Genomic DNA, 18,657 nt, shown 5'->3' with positions numbered 1-18,657 from the left:
CCCTGTCTGATCCTTGCCTCCTCAACTTTAAGTAGGCTTCCTTCTTCCTCTTTACCAGATGTTCCACATCTTTTGTTCTATCAACCTACCATCCCTTCCTTGCCTCAGTGGGACAGACCTGTCCAGCACTACCTTCTCCAGGGGGAGTGTGATAATATCCCTGAGGAGATTGATCAGGAACTATGTGGAAGTCTCAGGCTTCAACAGGTTTCACAATAAGAACAGAAAAGTCAGGTACAACAAATCTAAAGGGACTCCCTACCTCTGGGTTAGTCCTACCTACTTCAGGAGGAGAATGATAACATCCCTGAGGAGGTCAGTTAGGAACCATCTAGAGGCCTCAGGCTGTATCACAATGGGAAATGTCCAAATACAACCAATATAAACCCAGACTGCACATGTAACTTTTGAATCTTTCAACCATTCCCCTCATATTATTGATGAGGTTATTGATTACTACTCTTTGGAGGGTCAGTGTGGACTTGTTGGGTTGAATGGCCAGTTTGCACACTCTGAGGATTTTATGATTATCTAACCGCCCTACACCCGCCATGTTTTGTTGTCTCTCCGCAGGTCTGTGAGGTGAGCACAGTAATGGTCACCTTCCTTTACGCGATGGTCATTTTGTATGTTGGAAGCTTGAAGGCCGCCCCATTGCAATCGAACAGCACGGCGCAAGGCCAGGGAGCCCTGGGCGAGGCGCTGGCCCGTGACCTGCGACTCAGCGAGGATGAGACGGATGGCGACAGCTACTCCCTGGACGAGGTGCTGGGCGAGGTGGCGACCCTTGGGCCCGAGGCCTCAGGGAAGGAGTGGGACCTGTACTCTCCGCGGGTGACCTTGGCCGCCCAGCCTCCTGGTGTCCCACCTCTGCTCTTCATCATGGAGGAGACGCTGGGCCGGGCAGAGATGGCGAACCGGACGGTGCGGCTGAAGCGGCAGGCCCCGAGCCCGGGCGCCGGGGGGGTTGACCCTTCCCGGAGGGGCGACCTGTCGGTGTGCGACAGCGTCAGTCGCTGGGTAACGGACCGCCGGGCGGCAGTAGACGTCCATGGTAAGACGGTCACCGTCATGATCGACGTGCCTACCTCCACTGGGCCCCTCAAGCAATACTTCTACGAGACGAAATGCAATGAGCGATCCTCAACGGCACAGGGTGGGTGCAGGGGTGTTGACAAGAGACACTGGATCTCCGAGTGCAAGACCAAACAGTCTTACGTCCGCGCCCTCACTATGGACACTCAGAAACGGGCGGGTTGGCGCTGGATACGCATTAACACCTCTTGCGTTTGCACATTAATTAACCGGACTGGCAGAATATGACCGAGCCTTACCCCCGCTCCTGTCTATCCCCTTCCCCCTCGTCTATTGGTGTTATCTATGTGTTTTTTTTTTGTAAATATATAAAATATATAAATTATTTCACTTAAGTTTATGGATTGCATGTACAAAAACAAACCTGAAAAGGACCTTTATACTTTGAACGATTGTATTTATTAATCCTGAATTTGCATATTGCAACTGTTGTATTAACTTATTGTATCTGAAATATATTGTTCTTGGGGAAACCGCAACGTGCGATCACGGGCGCTTTCAGTTTTTCAGGGAGCCAACGCAGACAGACGCGTCAAAAACCCGAAAGAGCGGCGGAAATCAGAAGCAATATCAGAAATTGCTGGAAAAGCTCAGCAGGTCTAACAGCATCTCTCGAGAGAAATCAGAGTTAACATTTTGGGTCCAGTGACCCTTCGTCAAGAAGGAGACAGACTGAGAGGTTGACAGGCAAGATGTAGAGGGATGTGGGTGATGCAGGGGCAGATGGGATTGGATTAGGAGGGCATCAAACAGGCACAATGGACCAAAGGGCCTGTTCTTGTGCTGTACTGTCCCGTCCTGGGGTCACAATGTCATCAGGAGATTTTGCCAGATCTATTTGCCTTGAGGGTGAATCATAGAATCCCCACAATGTAGAAGCAGGTCGTTTGGCCCCTTGAACCCATACCACCCCTCCAAAGAACATTGCCCCCACACTCACCTGATCCCTGCCCCTTGTATTTCCCGTGGCCAACCTACCTATCCTGCACATCACTGGACACTATGCGCAATTTAGCAAGGCCAAACCTCCTCACTTCACATCTTTAGACTGTTGGAGAAAACCCACACAGATATGGGGAGAATGTGCAAACTCCACACAGTCACCAGAGGGTGGAATCAAACTCAGGTCCCTGACGCTGTGAGGCAGCAGTGCTAACCACTGAGCCACATTCTCACCAAAGCACAGATACGTGGGAACATAGGAGCAGCAGTAGGCCATCCAGCCTCTTCCAATCTCTTTTCTTGTTTATTTGGAATGAGGGTATTGCTGACAAGGCCAGAGTTTATTGCCTATTGGGTAGTTAAGAGTCAGCCACAGAGAAAAAAACCAAATAGCTATATATACTGGAAATCAGAAATTGCTGGGATAACCCAGCAGGTCTGTGAAGAGAAAGCAAAATTAACATTTCAGGTCCAGTGACCTCTCTTCAGTGTCAACCATATTGCTGTGGGTCTGAGGTCACGTGTAGGCCAGACCAGATAAGGATGGAAGTTTCCTCCCTGAAGAACACTAGTGAACCAGATGGGGTTTTCTTGACAACTGATTCATGGTCATCATTAGATTCTAGACTCCTGATTGTTATCAAATTCAAATTCCAGCATCTACCATAACTTGAACACAGGTCCCCAGAATATTATTTGGATCTCTGGATTAATAGTCCAGTGATAATATCACCCCTCACTATGTTCACAGCTGACCATCACATCTTTCAAAGAACAGAAACTGGACTTGGAACATTAACTTTGTTTCTGTCTGTCTTCTCTCTCTCTCTTCATAGATGCTACCAGATCCGCTGAGTTTCTCCAGCAATTTCTGTTTTTATTTCTTCCAGCCCTTGCTAATATCTATACAAAAAGCAAAATATGGTAGTTACTGGGAATTCTGCAATAAAACGTGAGAGTGCTAGAGAAACTCAGCATCTGTGGGGAGAGAAACAGAATTAACTTTTCGAGTCCAATGTAACTCTCATGCCATTCTGAGCAGGGGTCACTGGACTTGAAACATGAACGCTGGTTTCTGTCTTCATAGATGCTCCTCAACCTATTAATTTTCTCCAGCAATTTCTGTGTTTGTTTCAGCACCTGGTTCCCACTTTTCCTCCATACACTTTGATCCCTTTAGCTGTAAGTATTATATCTTGAAAACATTCAATGTTTTGACCTCAACCACTTTCTGTGGCAGAGAATTATACAGGCTCCCCACTCTCTGGGTGTAGACATTTCTCCTCATCTCAGTCTGAAATGGCCTACCCTGTATCCTTAATCTGTGACCCCTGGTTCTGGAGCAGGGTTAGAGGTCAGAGGTTATTTAAATAAAGGACAGCAGATTCCGTTTAGATTGCTTAGTTTGTTTTACACATTTTTGAGACTTGGTTTCAACTTAAGGGTTTCTTTGACCATGAAGACTGATAGATCTAAATCTGACCCACTATGGTGCCACCACTGGCAGAAGAGTGTAACTAATGCATGATGTTTACATGCAAGTTGTAATACAAATCTGGAATGTTTGTTCGACTGGCTTAGAGAGTCCACCAATGTTCCGCGATATTAGATATGTCTGTGCACAGGATATTGGGCTGATGAGTCAAGCCATAGATGTGTTGTGAGGTAACAGATTAACATTATGTAGGCCCAAGGGATTTGTAACAGACTTCATCAGAGAACCAAGTGATTCTGGCATCAAAGATTTCAGTCAGTGCTCCAGGTCATTGGTGAGCATGTTGCTTTATCATCAGGATTGCAAATGCCACCAAAGAGATGTGTTTTCTTCCTAATTGACTTCATCAGAGTGAAGAATATCGGTGTAAAGGGAGCAGAAGGCTTTTCATTTTGAAGAGCTGGATCTAAATTTTACAATTAGAATGTTTTTTTGAAATTGAGGGTAATCCAAAAATTCAGGCTGCGCCTGTCCAACCCGTCTCACTGCCAGCACACAGAGACAGAGTTAGATTTGTAACCAAATTTTAAAGCAAGCAATAGAAGTGAAGGGTCTACTTATTAGCAACTGTGGCTTAATGGGAAGGGCACTTGCCCCTGCATCAGAAGGTTGTGTTCAAGCCCCATCCCAGATATTCAAACAACGAAATAGTCTTCACAGACATGAGTAAACCTGTATTTCTCCAGCACTTTCTGTTTTTATTTCAGATTTCTAGCATCAGCAGTATTTTTGCTTTTATTTATTCATATTCACTTAGGGGACATGGATGTCTCTGACTGGGGCCATCATTTATTTCCATCCCTAGGCTGCCCCTTGACAAGGTGGTGGTGAGCTGCCTTCATGAATCACTGCAGTCCATGTGCTGTAGGCTGTCCCACAATGCAATGAGGAAGGAAATTAGACAATAGGTGCAGGGGTAGGCCATTCCGCTTTTCGAGCCTGCACCACCATTCAATATGATCATAGCTGATCATCCTTAATTAGTATCCTGTTCCTGCTTTATCTCCATAACCCTTGATTCCACTATCCTTGAGAGCTCTATCCAACTCTTTCTTAAATGAATCCAGAGACTGGGCCTCCACTGCCCTCTGGGGCAGAGCATTCCACACAGCCATCACTCTCTGACCTCCTAATCTCTGTCCTAAATGGTCTACCCCATATTTTTAAGCTGTGTCCTCTGGTTTGGCACTCACCCATCAGTGGAAACATGTTTCCTGCCTCTAGAGTGTCCAATCCTTTAATAATTTTATATGTCTCAATCAGATCCCCTCTCACTCTTCTAAACTCAAGGGTATACAAGCCCAGTCGCTCCAGTCTTCCAGCGTAAGGTAGTCCTGCCATTCCAGGAATTGACCTTGTGAACCTACGCTGCACTTCCTCAATAGCCAGAATGTCTTTCCTCAAATTTGGAGACCAGAACAGCACACAGTACTCCAGGTGTGGTCTCACCAGGGCCCTGTACAGCTGCAGAAGAACCTCTTTGCTTCTATACTCAATCCCTCTTGTTATGAAGGCCAGCATGCTATTAGCCTTCTTCACTTCCTGCTGTACCTGCATGCTTACCTTCATTGACTGGTGTACAAGAACACTCAGATCTCTTTGGACTGCCCATTTACCTAAATTGATTCCATTGAGGTAATCTGTCTTCCTGTTCTTGCCACCAAATTGGATAACCATACATTTATCCACATTAAACTGCATCTGCCATGCATCTGGCTGCCTGAGCTGCTGTGCTCTTCCAGCACGACTAATCCAGAATCTGGTTTCCAGCATCTGCAGTCATTGTTTTTAACCTCATTCACCTAACCTGTCCAGGTCACCCTGTAATCTCCTAACATTCTCCTCACATTTCACCCTGCCACCCAGCTTTGTATCATCAGCAAATTTGCTAATGTTATTACTAATACCACCTTTTATATCATTAACATATATTGTAAAAATCAGCGGTCCCAGCACTGATCCTTGCGGTACCCCACTGGTCACTGCCTGCCATTCTGAAATGGAGCCATTTATCACTAATCTTTGTTTCCTATCAGCCAACCAACTTTCAATCCAAGTTAGTACTTTGCCCCCAATACCATGCGCCCTAATTTTGCTGACTAACCTCCTATGTGGGACTTTATCAAAAACTTTCTGAAAGTCCAGGTACACTACATCTACTGGATCTCCCTCGTCCATCTTCAGAGTTACATGCTCAAAAAATTCCAGAAGATTAGTCAAGCATGATTTCCCCTTCATAAATCCATGCTCTGTCCTATCCTGTTACTACTATCCAGATGTGTCGTAATTTCATCCTTTATAATAGACTCCAGCATCTTTCCCACCACTGAGGTCAGACTAACTGGTCTATAATTTCCTGCTTTTTCTCTCTCACCTTTCTTAAAAAGTGGTACAACATCAGCCACCCTCCAATCCGCAGGAACTGATCCCATATCTATCAAATTCTGGAAAATAACGCATCCACAATTTTTCAAGCCACCTCCTTCAGTACCCTGGGATGTAGACCATCAGGCCTCGGGGACTTATCAACCTTCAGACCTAACAGTCTCTCCAACACCAATTCTTGGCAAATATAAATCCCCTTAAGTTCAGGTCCTTCAGCCACTGTTACCTCAGGGAGATTGCTTGTGTCTTCACCAGTGAACACAGATCTGAAGTACCAATTCAAATCTTCTGCCATTTCTTTGTTCCCTGTAATATAGTCCCCTGATCTGTTTTCAAGGGCCCAATTTTAGTCTTAACCATTTTTTTGCCTTTCACATACCTAAAAAAGCTTTTACTGTTCTCCTTTATATTATTGGCCAGTTTAACTTCATACCTCAATTTTCTCTGAATATTCCCTTCTTAGTAATCCTCAGTTCTTTGAAAGCTTCCCAGTCCTCCGTTTTCCCACTTATCTTTGCTGTGTTATACTTTTTCTCTTCTAACTTTATATGTTTCTTAACTTCCCTTGTCAGCCACGGCCACCCATGCCTCCTCCTAGGATCTTGCTTCCTTTTTGGAATGAACTGATCCTGCATCTTCTGCATTATACACAAAAATATCCGCCATTGTTCCTCCACTGTCATCCCTGCTAAGGTATTGCACCATTGAACTTTGGCCAGCTCCTCCCTCATAGCTCCATAGTTCCCTTTATTAAATTTTCACCCAGCTACAGTGAAGGAACACCAACATAGTTCCCAGTTGCGATGGTCAGTGGCTTGAAGGGGAACTTGCAGGGGGTGGTGTACCTGTGTATCTGATCTTGTCCTTCTAGATGGAAATGGTCATGGATTCAGAAGGTGCTGTCTGAGGATCTTTGGTGAGGTTCTGCAGTACATCTTGTAGATGGTACACACTGCTGCCGAGTGTCGATGATGGAGGGAGTGGATGTGGTGCCAATCAAGTTGGCTGCTTTGTTCTGGGTGGTGTCAAGCTTTTTAAGTGTTGTTGGAGTTGTCCCCCATCCAGGCAAGTGGGGAGTATTCCCTCACACTCCTGACTTGTGCCTTGCAGATGGTGGACAGGCTTTGGGGAGTCAGGAGGGGGATTACTTCCTACATGTTGCAGGATTCCTCGCCTCTGACCTGCTCTTGTAGCCACTGTATTTAAATGACGAGTTTGTGATCACTGATAAAGTCTCCATAGTTGCTGAGGAACACAAAATGCTCTCCCATTGAAGACCACTCGTGGTGCTTTAGCCTGTCCCCACCCTTCAGGTGGGTGGAGAGAATGAGAAGTTATGACCTTCACATTGACCTCAGCCAGTACAGGAATGGACTGTTGGCATGACTCTGAAGAAGAAAGCAACCATCCAGCTAGCTGACCCCTCAAGGTTATCCCCAGGGTATTGTTAGTGGGGGAATTCAGTGATAGTAGCACCTTTAAATGCAAAGGGGCAGTGGTTCAATTCTTTCTTACTGGAGATGAATATTGCTACTTTTCCAGGTCTTGTCCAGGTCTTGTTACATTTGGATGTGGACTGTTTCAATATCTGATTATAATAATCAATTAAAGACCCCCATAAAATTGTGAGCATTTTAAGTCTATTCTCATCCCAAAAGTGCCTTTCATTTCTTTGATCCTAATCACATTTCTTTATAATAAGTGATGTTTTTCTGTGAAACTTTAAAGTCACACTTTGATGTGTGGGTTGTCATCGATAACGAGACCAATCAGCTTCCTGTTGCCAACCGAAACTCCACAGCCCCTTGATGCCAGCTCATCTGCAAAATACAACCTCGACCCCAGTTCACAATGAGCACCAGATCACCTGCTTTCAGAAACATGCAGTGATCCTCTATTTTTAGTCCTCTTATTAAAAACATCAAGAGAAACAAAACAGATAGACTCTTCTGTGCGTCTGCACAGTGCTGCTGCTTCCAACTCGCCCAACAAGTGGATACACCTTCTGTACACCTGATTGCTTGAACTCCTTAATAATATGAAATAGCTTTATCAGGCCACCCCTCAGTTTTCACTTGATTGTAAGAGCGAGCTTTAGACCATCACAGAAGATGCAGACAACAAAACTAGTGAATTGACATATCCTACTCCAATGTATTTGGAGGTCCAGTTTGACCAGTGTCTCCATTTCCCAATCTGTTTTTTTATTCATTCGTACAATGATGGCATCACTGACCAGCCCAGCATTTATTGTCCAACCCTAATTGGCCAGAGGGCAGTTAAGAGTCGGCCATATTGCTGTGATTCTGGAGTCACATGTAGGCCAGACCAGGTAAGATGGCAGATTTCCTTCCCTAATGGACGTTAGTGAACCAAATTGTTTTTTTCCAACAAAAATTGTCATCTTAATCTTAGATTTTTATTGAATTCAAATTCCACCATCTACCATGGCAGGATTCGAACCCGGGTCCCCAGAACTTTACCTGGGTCAATAGATTAACAGTTCAGTGTAAGTATCATTAGGCTGTTTCCTCCCCCTAAATTATGAACTTTTTCACTCTGGGATAACTGGTTATAATTACACCCTCATTTCTGGACAAGATTCTCACAGGGTTGCTATGGAGATGGAAGACCTGATTTTTCACCAGACCCTTTAGTTCTCCAAACTCTAACCTGTTTCCTGTTTGCAACTCTCCAAGGAGAAAAAAGGTAAATAAATGTATGGTATATCTTTATGGTGTATATATAATGTATATGGTCTCTCAGACAAAGTGTGGTCACTTTAAAAGGTTCATGGCTTCAGTTCAGCAGTGAAAAGGAGAGCTCTGCTGCCCCCTGGTGACTGATCCTCTGCAAATTCAGCACGTGACAGAGACTCACTCTCGGGAAAGTCTATCACTACAGGTGGGAATATCCAATTCGAGGGATTGATAGAAACTAGGGGTAGGAGTAGGCCGAAAGCCAAAACCCTTCTCCGCCACTCAATATGATTGTGGCTGATCCTCTGTCTCAATGCCCATGTTCCTGCTTTCATCCCTTGATGCCTTTAAAGTCTGAAAGATTATGAATCTCTTTCTTGAATATATTCAGTGACTTGGCCTCCACAATCTTCTGTAGTACAGAATACTACAGGTTCACTATCCTCTGAGTGCAGAAATATTTCCTTATCTCAGTCCTAAATGGTCTACTGTGTCCTGAGACTATCTCCTCTGGTTCCAGGAACAAAACCAGAAATTGCTGGAGAAATTCAGCAGGTCTAGCAGCATCTGCGGAGAGAAAGCAGAGTTAACCTTTCAGATCCAGTGACCCTTCTTCAGAATGGCAGATTCCCCCCATCCAGGGAAAACATACTCCCTGCACCTGTTCAGTCCAGCCCTGTCAGAATTTTATGCATTTCGGTCAGATCCCCTTTCATCCGTCCGAATTCTAGTAAATTCAGGCCTAGTCAAGCCAAGGATTGTGCAAAACGGATACAGAAAACAGAGTTCTGAAGAAGATCCACTTTTCTTTCTCTCCACAAATGCTGCCAGGACCTGTTGAGTTTCTCAAGCAACTTCTGTTTTTGTTTCAGATCTTCAGCACCTGTGTTAGAGTCACAGAGTCTTAGAGATGTACAGCACAGAAACAGACCCTTTGGTCCAACCCATCCATGCCGACCAGATATCCTAACTTAACCTAGTCCCATTTGCCAACACTTAGCCCATATCCCTCTAAACCTTTTCTATTCATGTATCTATCCAGGTGCCTTTTAAACGTTGTAATTGTACCAGTCTCCACTACATCCTTTCCATGCACGCACCACCCTCTGCATGAAAAAGTTGCTTCTCAGGTCCCTATTATATCTTTCTCCTCCCACCCTAAACCTATGCCCTCTAATTCTGGACTCCCCCACCCCAGGGAAAAGACCTTGTATGTTTACCCTATTCATATCTTTCATGATTTTATAAACCTCTATTTGTTTTACTTTATCCGATTAAAAATCTGTCTAAGCCTTGAATATATGACCCAGCTTCAACAGCCCCTCTGTGATAAACAATTCCACAGATTCACTATCTCTGAGGTAAGAAATGCTTAAATGGGTGACCCCTTTATTCTGTTGCCGTCTGATCCGAGACTCTCCCAAAGGGGAAACAACCTTTCTGTGTCTATCCTTCTGTCAAGTCCCTTAAGAATCTTCTGTTTCAATAGGCCACCTCTCAAATAAATACAAATCCAATTTTTTTCAACCTCCCTCCATAGGACAGTCCTTCCATACTCAGAATCACTCAACCGAAACTTCTCTGGACTGCGTCCTTTGATTAAAAAAAACAAAACTCTTCATAGTAATCTCGCCGTGCTCTGACTAGTGCCTTGCATAGTTTCAGCAAGATCGCCCTACTTTTATACTTCATTCTTTTTTGAGATAAAAGCCTACCCTCCCTATTTCCTGTTGAACTTGTATGTGATTCATATGCACACTATTGAGCTGTGTACCCCAGGTTGGCTTTGGAATATACAGCCATAGGTACCCAATGAACACAGTCAACAACAAACCCAAACAAGCTGACAAAACGCGCCCAGAAACCTTAGCCATTCCCCCTACATCAAAGACATCTTGGAAATGACTACCAGACTACTCAGATCTCTTGGCGTCATGGTAGCCCACAAACTCAACAACACACTAAACAGAGCTAATGAACTTGAAAGACCCCATATGGATAACAAGCAAAACAAATGTCATTTATAAAATACCATGCAAGAACTGTAACTAACACTACATTGGGTAAACAGGCAGAAAGCTAGCCTGGATACATGAACATCAACTAGCCACAAAAAGACATGACCACTCTCAGTAGTATCCTTACATACAGATAGGGAAGGACACCACTTCAACTGGGACCACACATCCATCCTCGAAACAAGCCAAACAAAGACATTCATGAGAATGCCTAGAAACATGGCATTCCAACCGGAACTCTATCAACACACAGCATTGGATAGCATCTACCACCGTCTGAGAAAAAGAACAGGAAATGACATCACCAATGCAGGAAATGACATCACCGATCCAAGGGCCCCTAAACACGTAAATAGAAAACTGGACACAACGCACTTCACTGGAGGTACACTGATGATGAAATGTCTGAAAACGAAACTTCTAGCTCAGTGAGCAAACCTATGTCCAGAACTTCAATCTGAGCTACAAATCTTCTCAAAACTCGATATACAGCTATGCTATTCTGCTGAATAGTGGAGTGCAGCAGGTAAATGAGGGAAATTAAAAAGGGAATCAGGGAGTGTGGCCTCAGGTTGTTGGAAAGTGGAAAGGCTGGTGAAGTGAGGAAGATTGAAGGGAGAGCTGGTTGAGGTGGACAAGGTTATGGCAGAATAAAGCAAAGTCAGAATGTCGCGTTACAGCCTTATAAGACTTTAATTCGGCCATACTTAGAATATGATGTTCAATTCTAGTTGGCTAATTACAGAAGAATGTGGAGGCTTTGGAGAGGCTGCGGAGGAGATATACCAGGGTGCTGCCTGGATTAGAGGGTACAAGCCATAAGGAGAGGCTAGAAAAACTCAGATTGTTTTCTCTGTAGCAAAGGCTGAGGGGAGACTTGTTACAAGTCTATAAAATTATGAGATGCATAGATTGGGTTGACAGCCAGAATCTTCTTCCCAGAGTTGAAGTGTCTAATGTGAAGGAGCGTGCGTTTAAGGTGAGAGAGGTTATGTTCAAAGGAGATGTGAGAGGCAAGTGTTTTTACACAGAGAGTGGTAGGAATCTGGAACGCACTGCCAGGGGTGGTGGTAGAGGCAGATGCAATAGGGACATTCAAGGGACTTTTAGATAAGCACGTGAATATGCAAGGATTGGAGAGATATGGACCAAGGGCAGGCAAAAGGAATTAGTTTAATTTGGTGTACTGTTCGGCACAAGATCATGGGGCTAAGGATCCGTTCCTGTGATGTACTGTTCCATGTTCTAAAGAACTGCAGGTGCTGGAAATCTGATGCATCCAGTACCAGGATTCAATCCCATCCTTAGGTGACTGTGTGGAGTTTGCACATTCTCCCTGTACCTGTATGGGATTCCTCCCACAGTCCAAAGATGTGCAGGCTAGGGGTTTGCCATGTGAAATGCAGGGCTATAGGATAGGGGGGTGGATTTGGGTGGATGCTTTTTGGAGGGTTGATGTGGATTTGATGGGCCAAATGGCTTGCTTTTACACTGTAGGGATTCTATGAGCGATGTCATCTTGCACACTTCAGGACAAACACAAGAATGCCAAATTTCAAATGATCGCATTGGGAGAAAAGGGGTGTGATTGGTTAGTAGGTTCAATCTGACCGGCTGAGCTGTTGCCATGGAGAAAACAATGGGGAATTATAAACTTCAAACTCACAGGCAGTTAAAAAAAAGACCAAGTCTTTCAACATGTCCTTTTTGTTTGTGGAGAATGGAAACAGAGAAGGAATGTAGGTCATTCTCACAAGTGTAAATAACCCATGTGATGAGCTCAACTGATGACTTTAAATTTGTTGTTACTGCAATAATCGCAGTCGGGAGTGTTCAGTATGTGTGGCCAAGTTGTGGAATCACAGCTAAGAGTGGGTGGGGAAGGGTTATGTAGAGAGGGAGCCCAGAGATAGAAAATAAAGTTAGACAGACAAAAGGATGTTTGATAATGAACTGGGAAAGTGAAAAGTTGACAATGCAAACCGTAAGTAGGTGAAAATTGGTCAGCGATGCCGAAAGGACATGGAAGGAAATGGTTGGATTCTAAAATTATTGAACTCGATACTGAGACCCGAAGACTGCAGAGTCCCCAAGTGGAAAACGGGATGCTGTTCTTCCAGCTCTGATGAAGAGCCAACTAGACTTCAAATGTTAGCTTGCTCTCTCTCCATGGATGCTGCCTGACCTGCTGTGATTTCCAGCATTTTCAGTTTCCAGGACAGATTCCAGCATTTGTAGTAATTTGCTCCTGCTGTTCTTCCAACTTGCACTGAGCTCCACTGGAGCACTGCAGCAAGCCTGAGACAGAGATGTTGCCCGGGGAACACAGTGGTGGGTTCAAGAGGCAGGCAACTGAAGCTCGGGTTCTCTTTTTTAATGAATAGAATGTAGATGTTCTGCAAAGTCACCCAGTCCTGGTAGCATTGTAGAGGAGACCACATCGTGAGTAGGTAATACATAGAAACATAGGAGATAGTTGCTGGAGTAGGCCATTTGGTCCCTTGAGCCTGCGGCACCATTAATTATGATTATGACTGATCAGCAAGCTCAGTTCCCTAATCCTGCCCTCTCCTCATATTCCTTGACCATTTCAGCTCCAAAACCTATACCTACCCGCTTCTTGAAAACACAATGCTATGGCCTCAATAACTTTCCACAGGCTCACCACACTCTGGGTGAAGACATTTCTCCTCATCTCAATCCTAAAAGTTACCACTTATCGTTAAATCATGACCTTTGGTTCTGGACTCCCTCACCATCGGGAACATCCTTCCTGTATTGAACCTCTCTTGTCCTGGTAGGATTTTGTAGGTTGCATGTGATCTCATTCCTCTAAACACCTCTGACTAGAATCCTAACTGACTCAATCTCTCCTCATACAGCAGGCCTGCCAATCCTGGAATCAATTTGGTAAACCTTCACTGTTCTCCTTTCTCTGGCAAGAACATCCATCCTCAGATAAGGATACCAAAACAGCACACAATATTCCACCAATGCCTTATATAATTGCAGCAAGACATCCTTATTCTTGTACTCAAATCTTCTTGCCACGAAGGCCCATGTATAGTTTATCTTCTTTGGTAGACTAGATTGAGAGAAGGGGAAGTAAACTGCTGCTTTACCCAGAAGGTATTTCTGGACACTTGGTGAGGGAGGAGGTATCTGCAATTCTTGTTTCTATTTTAGAATACTTAGCTGCTTGTTTTTGACAGGTGCAGACTTCAGAATCGAATCATATAGTGCAACATATCCGTGCCAACGAGACATCACAATCTGACCTCGTCGCATTTAACTCATATCCCTCTGAACCCTTCCTATTCCTATATCCAGGTGCCTTCTAAATGTTGTCATTGTACACACCTCTACCACTTCCTCAGGCAGCTCATTCCTTACACCCACCACCCTCTACGTGAAAATGTTACACCTCAGCTCCTTTTTAACATCGTTCCCTTCTCACCTTAAACCTATGACCTCTAGTTTTGGACTCCCCTACCTCAGGGAAAAGACCTTGACTATTCACCCTATCTATCCTCCTCATGATTTGATAAACCTCTATACTGTCATCCCTCAGTCTCCGATAAGACAGGGAGAAAGATCCGCAGCCTATTCAGATTCATCTTATAGCTCAAACTTTCCAGTCCTGGCTAGGTCCTTGTAAATCTTTTCTGCACCCTCTCAAGTTTAACAACATCCTTCTATAAAAGGGCAACCAGAATTGTACATCGTATTCCAAAAATGGCCTCACCAATGTCCTGTACATCCACAGCATGACCTCCCAAGTGTTATACTCAATATTATGACCAATGAAGGCAAGCATGCCAAATGCCATCTTCACCATCCTATCCATCTGCAACTCCACTTTCAAGAAATTATGCACATGTGCCCATAGGTCTCTTTGAATGTCAACATTCTCCAGAGCCCACCTATTAACTATATAAGTCCTTCCCTGGTTTGCTTTACCAAAATGCATCCTGGTAAAACTTCTTTGCACCCTCTCCAAAGCCTCCACATCTTTCCTATAAGAGGGCGACCAGAACTGGACACAATATTCCAAGTGTGGTCTCACCAGGGACTTGTAGAGCTGCAGCAAAACCTCGCAGCTCTTAAACTCAACTCTCCTGTTAATGAAAGCCTGAACATCATATGCTTTCTTAACAACCCTATCCACTTGGGAGGCACCTTTGAGGGATCTATGTATTTGCACACCAAGATCCCTCTGTTCCTCCACACTGCCAACAGTCCTGTCTTTAATCCTATATTCAGCATTCAAGTTTGACCTTCCAAAATGCATCACTTTGCATTTATCCAGGTTGAACTCCATCTACCATTTCTCAGGCCAGCTCTGCATCCTGTCCATGTCGCACTGAAACCTGCAATAGCCCTCAATACTATTAAAGGCACCTCCAACCTTTGTGTCATCGGCACATTTACTAACTCACCCCTCAACCTCGACATCCAAGTCATTTATAGAAACAACAAAGAGCAGACGCCCAAGAACAGAACCCTGCGGGACATCACTCACCATTGACTTCCAGGCAGATTACTTGCCATCTACAACCACTCTCTGCCTCTGTTAGCCAACCAATTTTGAATCCAGACAGCCAATCTCCCTGTATCCCATATCTCCTGACTTTATGAATGAGCCTACCATGGTTAACCTTATCAAATGCCTTGCTGAAATCCATATACACTACATCCACTGCTCAACCTTCGTCAACCTGTCCCATCGCCTCCTCAAAGAACTCAATAAGATTTGTGAGGCATGACCTGTCCCTCACAAAGCCATGCTGACTGCCTTTAATCACACTAAGTTTTTCCAAATAGTCATAAATCCTATTCCTCAGAATTCTTTCCAAAACCTTGCTGACCACATACGTAAGACTGACTGGTCTGTAATTGCCAGGGATTTCCCTAATACCCTTCTTGAAAAGAGGAACAACATTCGCCTCCCTCCAATCCTCCGGTACGATTCCTGTGGGGAGGCAAATATCCTCGCCAGCGGCTTAGCAACCTCCTTTCTTGTTTCCTGGAAGCAATCTAGGGTAAATCTGGTCTGGCCTTGGGGACGTGTCAATCTTAATGATTGCCAAAATTTCCAGCACATCAACTTCATCAATATTGATCTGTTCAAGTCTATTTCACAGCTCCTTGAAGTTCTCATTCACAACCAGGTCCCTTAGTGAGAACCGAAGCAAAAAACCCATTTAAGGCTTGTGGGCGGCACGGTGGCACAGTGGTTAGCACTGCTGCCTCACAGCACCTGAGACCCGGGTTCAATTCCCGACTCAGGTGACTGACTGTGTGGAGTTTGCACGTTCTCCCCGTGTCTGCGTGGGTTTCCTCCGGGTGCTCCGGTTTCCTCCCACAGTCCAAAGATGTGCAGGTCAGGTGAATTGGCCATGCTAAATTGCCCGTAGGGTTAGGTAAGGGGTAAATGTAGGGGTATGGGTGGGTTTCGCTTCGGCGGGTCGGTGTGGACTTGTTGGGCCGAAGGGCCTGTTTCCACACTGTAAGTCTAATCTAATCTATCTGCTCAGACTCCACTCACAAGTTCCCTACGCTATCCCTGACTGGCCCTACCTTCTCCCTGATCATTCTCTTATTTCTCACATTTGAGTAAAATGCCCTTGGATTCTTCCTAATCCTTCCTGCCAAGCTTTTTTTGTGCCCCCTCCTGGCTCACCTCAGTCCATTTCTGAGCTCCTTTCTAGTAAGTCTGTAATCTTCTAAAGCTGTGCTAGATCCTTACTTCCTCCACTTCACGTAAGCTGCCTTCTTCCTTTTGACGAGAAGCTCCTCTCTTCTTGTCATCCAAGGATCCTTAATCTTAGCCCTTGCCTGTCACAGAGAAACAAATTTGTGCATCACTCACAACAACCGCTCCTTAAACATTCTTCACATGTCTGTTGTGCTCTTTCTGTGGAACAATTGCTCCCAATCTGCACTTACCAACTCCTGTCTGATAACGTCATAATTTCCTTTTCCCCAATTAAATATCTTCCCTTGGTAACTACTGCTTTTTCTCTCCAAAGCTATGGTGGTCACTGTCACCAAAGTGTTCTCCCACCGCGCGATCTGACACCTGTCCTGACTCGTTGCCAAGCACCAAATCCAAAATGGCCTCTCCCCTCGTCATCCTGTCTACATACTGAGTAAGGAAACCCTCCTGAAAACACCTGACAAAAACTCCATCCAAACCATTTGCTCTAAGGAGGTTCCAGTCAATATTGGGAAAGTTGAAGTCACCTATAACAACAACCCCGCGGCATCTGCATTTTTCCAAAATCTGCTAGCCTATGAGTTCTTCAATCTCCCTGATAGGGAAAGGGCAGGAAAGTGGATGTGAGAAATGCAAGAATAGCTGCAATCCTATTGAATGGTGGAGCAGGCTCAATGGGCTAAATATAGCATATTCCTGTTGCTATTTCTTATGATCAGCAGCTCTGTGGCCAGACACTGTCATTGCATGGGTGATGGTACCAGGAGGGAGGAGACAGCGACCCCTGTAGCTGGGAACTGCCATTGCATGGGAGTCACGATTTGGAGATTTTGGTGTTGGACTGGGGTGGACAAAGTTAAAAATCACACAACACAAGGTTATAGTCCAACAGGTTTATTTGGATGCACTGGCTTTCGGAGCCAGCCGGAAAATTCAACTTCAGATGTTCAGGTGACCACCCTCCAAGGCAAACTTTGGGACAGGCAACCATGCAAAGTGGCTGAGCAGAGGCTAATTACCAAGTTTGGTACCCATGGGGATGGCCTCAACTGGGACTTTGGGTTCATGTCACACTACAAGTGACCCCACTGCACTACACACACACAAAGACACACACTCACAGACAGAACCTCTCTCATACGCTCACACAAACACTCCCACATGCACCCTCTCACAGACTTATACCCCTTTACACTCACACATACACACATTCTCACAGACACTCCCTGCCCCCCCACGCCTGACACACACACACCCACATAAGTTTGTGGGGTGAATTTGTACTTGCAGAATTCATTTTATTTTGCTCAAAAACTGTATGAATTCATTTAAGAATCCATGTGGGTGGCATGGTGGCACAGTGGTTAGCATTACTGCCTCACGAGACCTGGGTTCACTTCCCACCTCAGGCAGCTGTCTGTGTGGAGTTTGCAGAAACTCCCTGTGTCTACATGGATTTCCTCTGGGTGCTCCGGTTTCCTCCCACAGTCCAAAAATGTGCAGGTTAGGTGAATTGGCCATGCTAAATTGCCTGTAGTGTTAGGTGCATTAGTCAGAGGGGAATGTCTGGGTGGGTTGCTCTTCAGAGGGTCAGTATGGGCTTGTTGGGCTGAAGGGCCTATTTCCACACAGTTGGGAATCTAATCTAACCATTCTGTAAATCCCTTTTTTTAGACTCTAAAGTCAGTCTGAACATTGGGGCACAGACAGCCTCACACAGGTCACCTCACACCTTCAATGCATCATCTGGGTCAATATGGCACCAATTGTCAAAGTTCAGTTGAGAATGTAACTTTAGGAAAGTTCTGGAATTTACATATGAAAGAACTGAAACCAACATGCCCATTCTAAAAGATGAGAGACTTAACAAACAATCCAGATCTTTTTCAATATATAATTTTGGTTACATAACACTGTAAACTTTTGCGATAAATTCTGAGTCCTACGATCTTATACTCCCCTACCACGTGATGAAGGAGCAGCGCTCTGAAAGTTAGTGCTTCCAAATACACCTGTTGGACTATAACCTGGTGTTGTATAATTTTTAACATTGCATGGGGAGGTGGTTTCCAGAGGGTGGAGACAGCGACCCATGTGGCTGGGGGCTGTCATTGCATGGCAGAGGACGTGGTTTGCAGAGAGGGAGACAGCGGACCCTGTGGCCGGAACTGGCATTGCATGGGGTGGTCGTCTCCGGGGGGAGGATTCAGCGGCCCCTCTGGCCGGAGATTGTCATTGCATAGGGTTGAGGGAGGGGGGGTGGTACCCAGAGCGGGAAAGACAGCGGCCCCACTGGCCGTACTG

General features: G+C 45.0%; 1 protein-coding gene across 2 annotated transcripts in view; it reads left to right on the top strand.

Moving 5' to 3' along the window:
• The window catches only part of LOC132831395 (neurotrophin-4-like), a 103,015-nt gene extending 99,582 nt beyond the window's left edge, over positions 1–3,433 (top strand). For both annotated transcript variants that reach the window (XM_060849517.1, XM_060849516.1), the window contains exon 2: positions 574–3,433. In XM_060849517.1, coding sequence (XP_060705500.1) covers positions 595–1,323 — 729 coding nt within the window. In that variant the 5' untranslated portion in view covers positions 574–594 and the 3' untranslated portion in view covers positions 1,324–3,433. The remainder of the gene's footprint in view (positions 1–573) is intronic.
• Positions 3,434–18,657: the final 15,224 nt, after the last annotated feature.

The sequence above is a fragment of the Hemiscyllium ocellatum genome, chromosome 33, assembly GCF_020745735.1.
Source record: "Hemiscyllium ocellatum isolate sHemOce1 chromosome 33, sHemOce1.pat.X.cur, whole genome shotgun sequence".
NCBI lineage: Eukaryota > Metazoa > Chordata > Chondrichthyes > Orectolobiformes > Hemiscylliidae > Hemiscyllium > Hemiscyllium ocellatum.
This window is presented reverse-complemented; position numbering and strand designations above follow the sequence as displayed.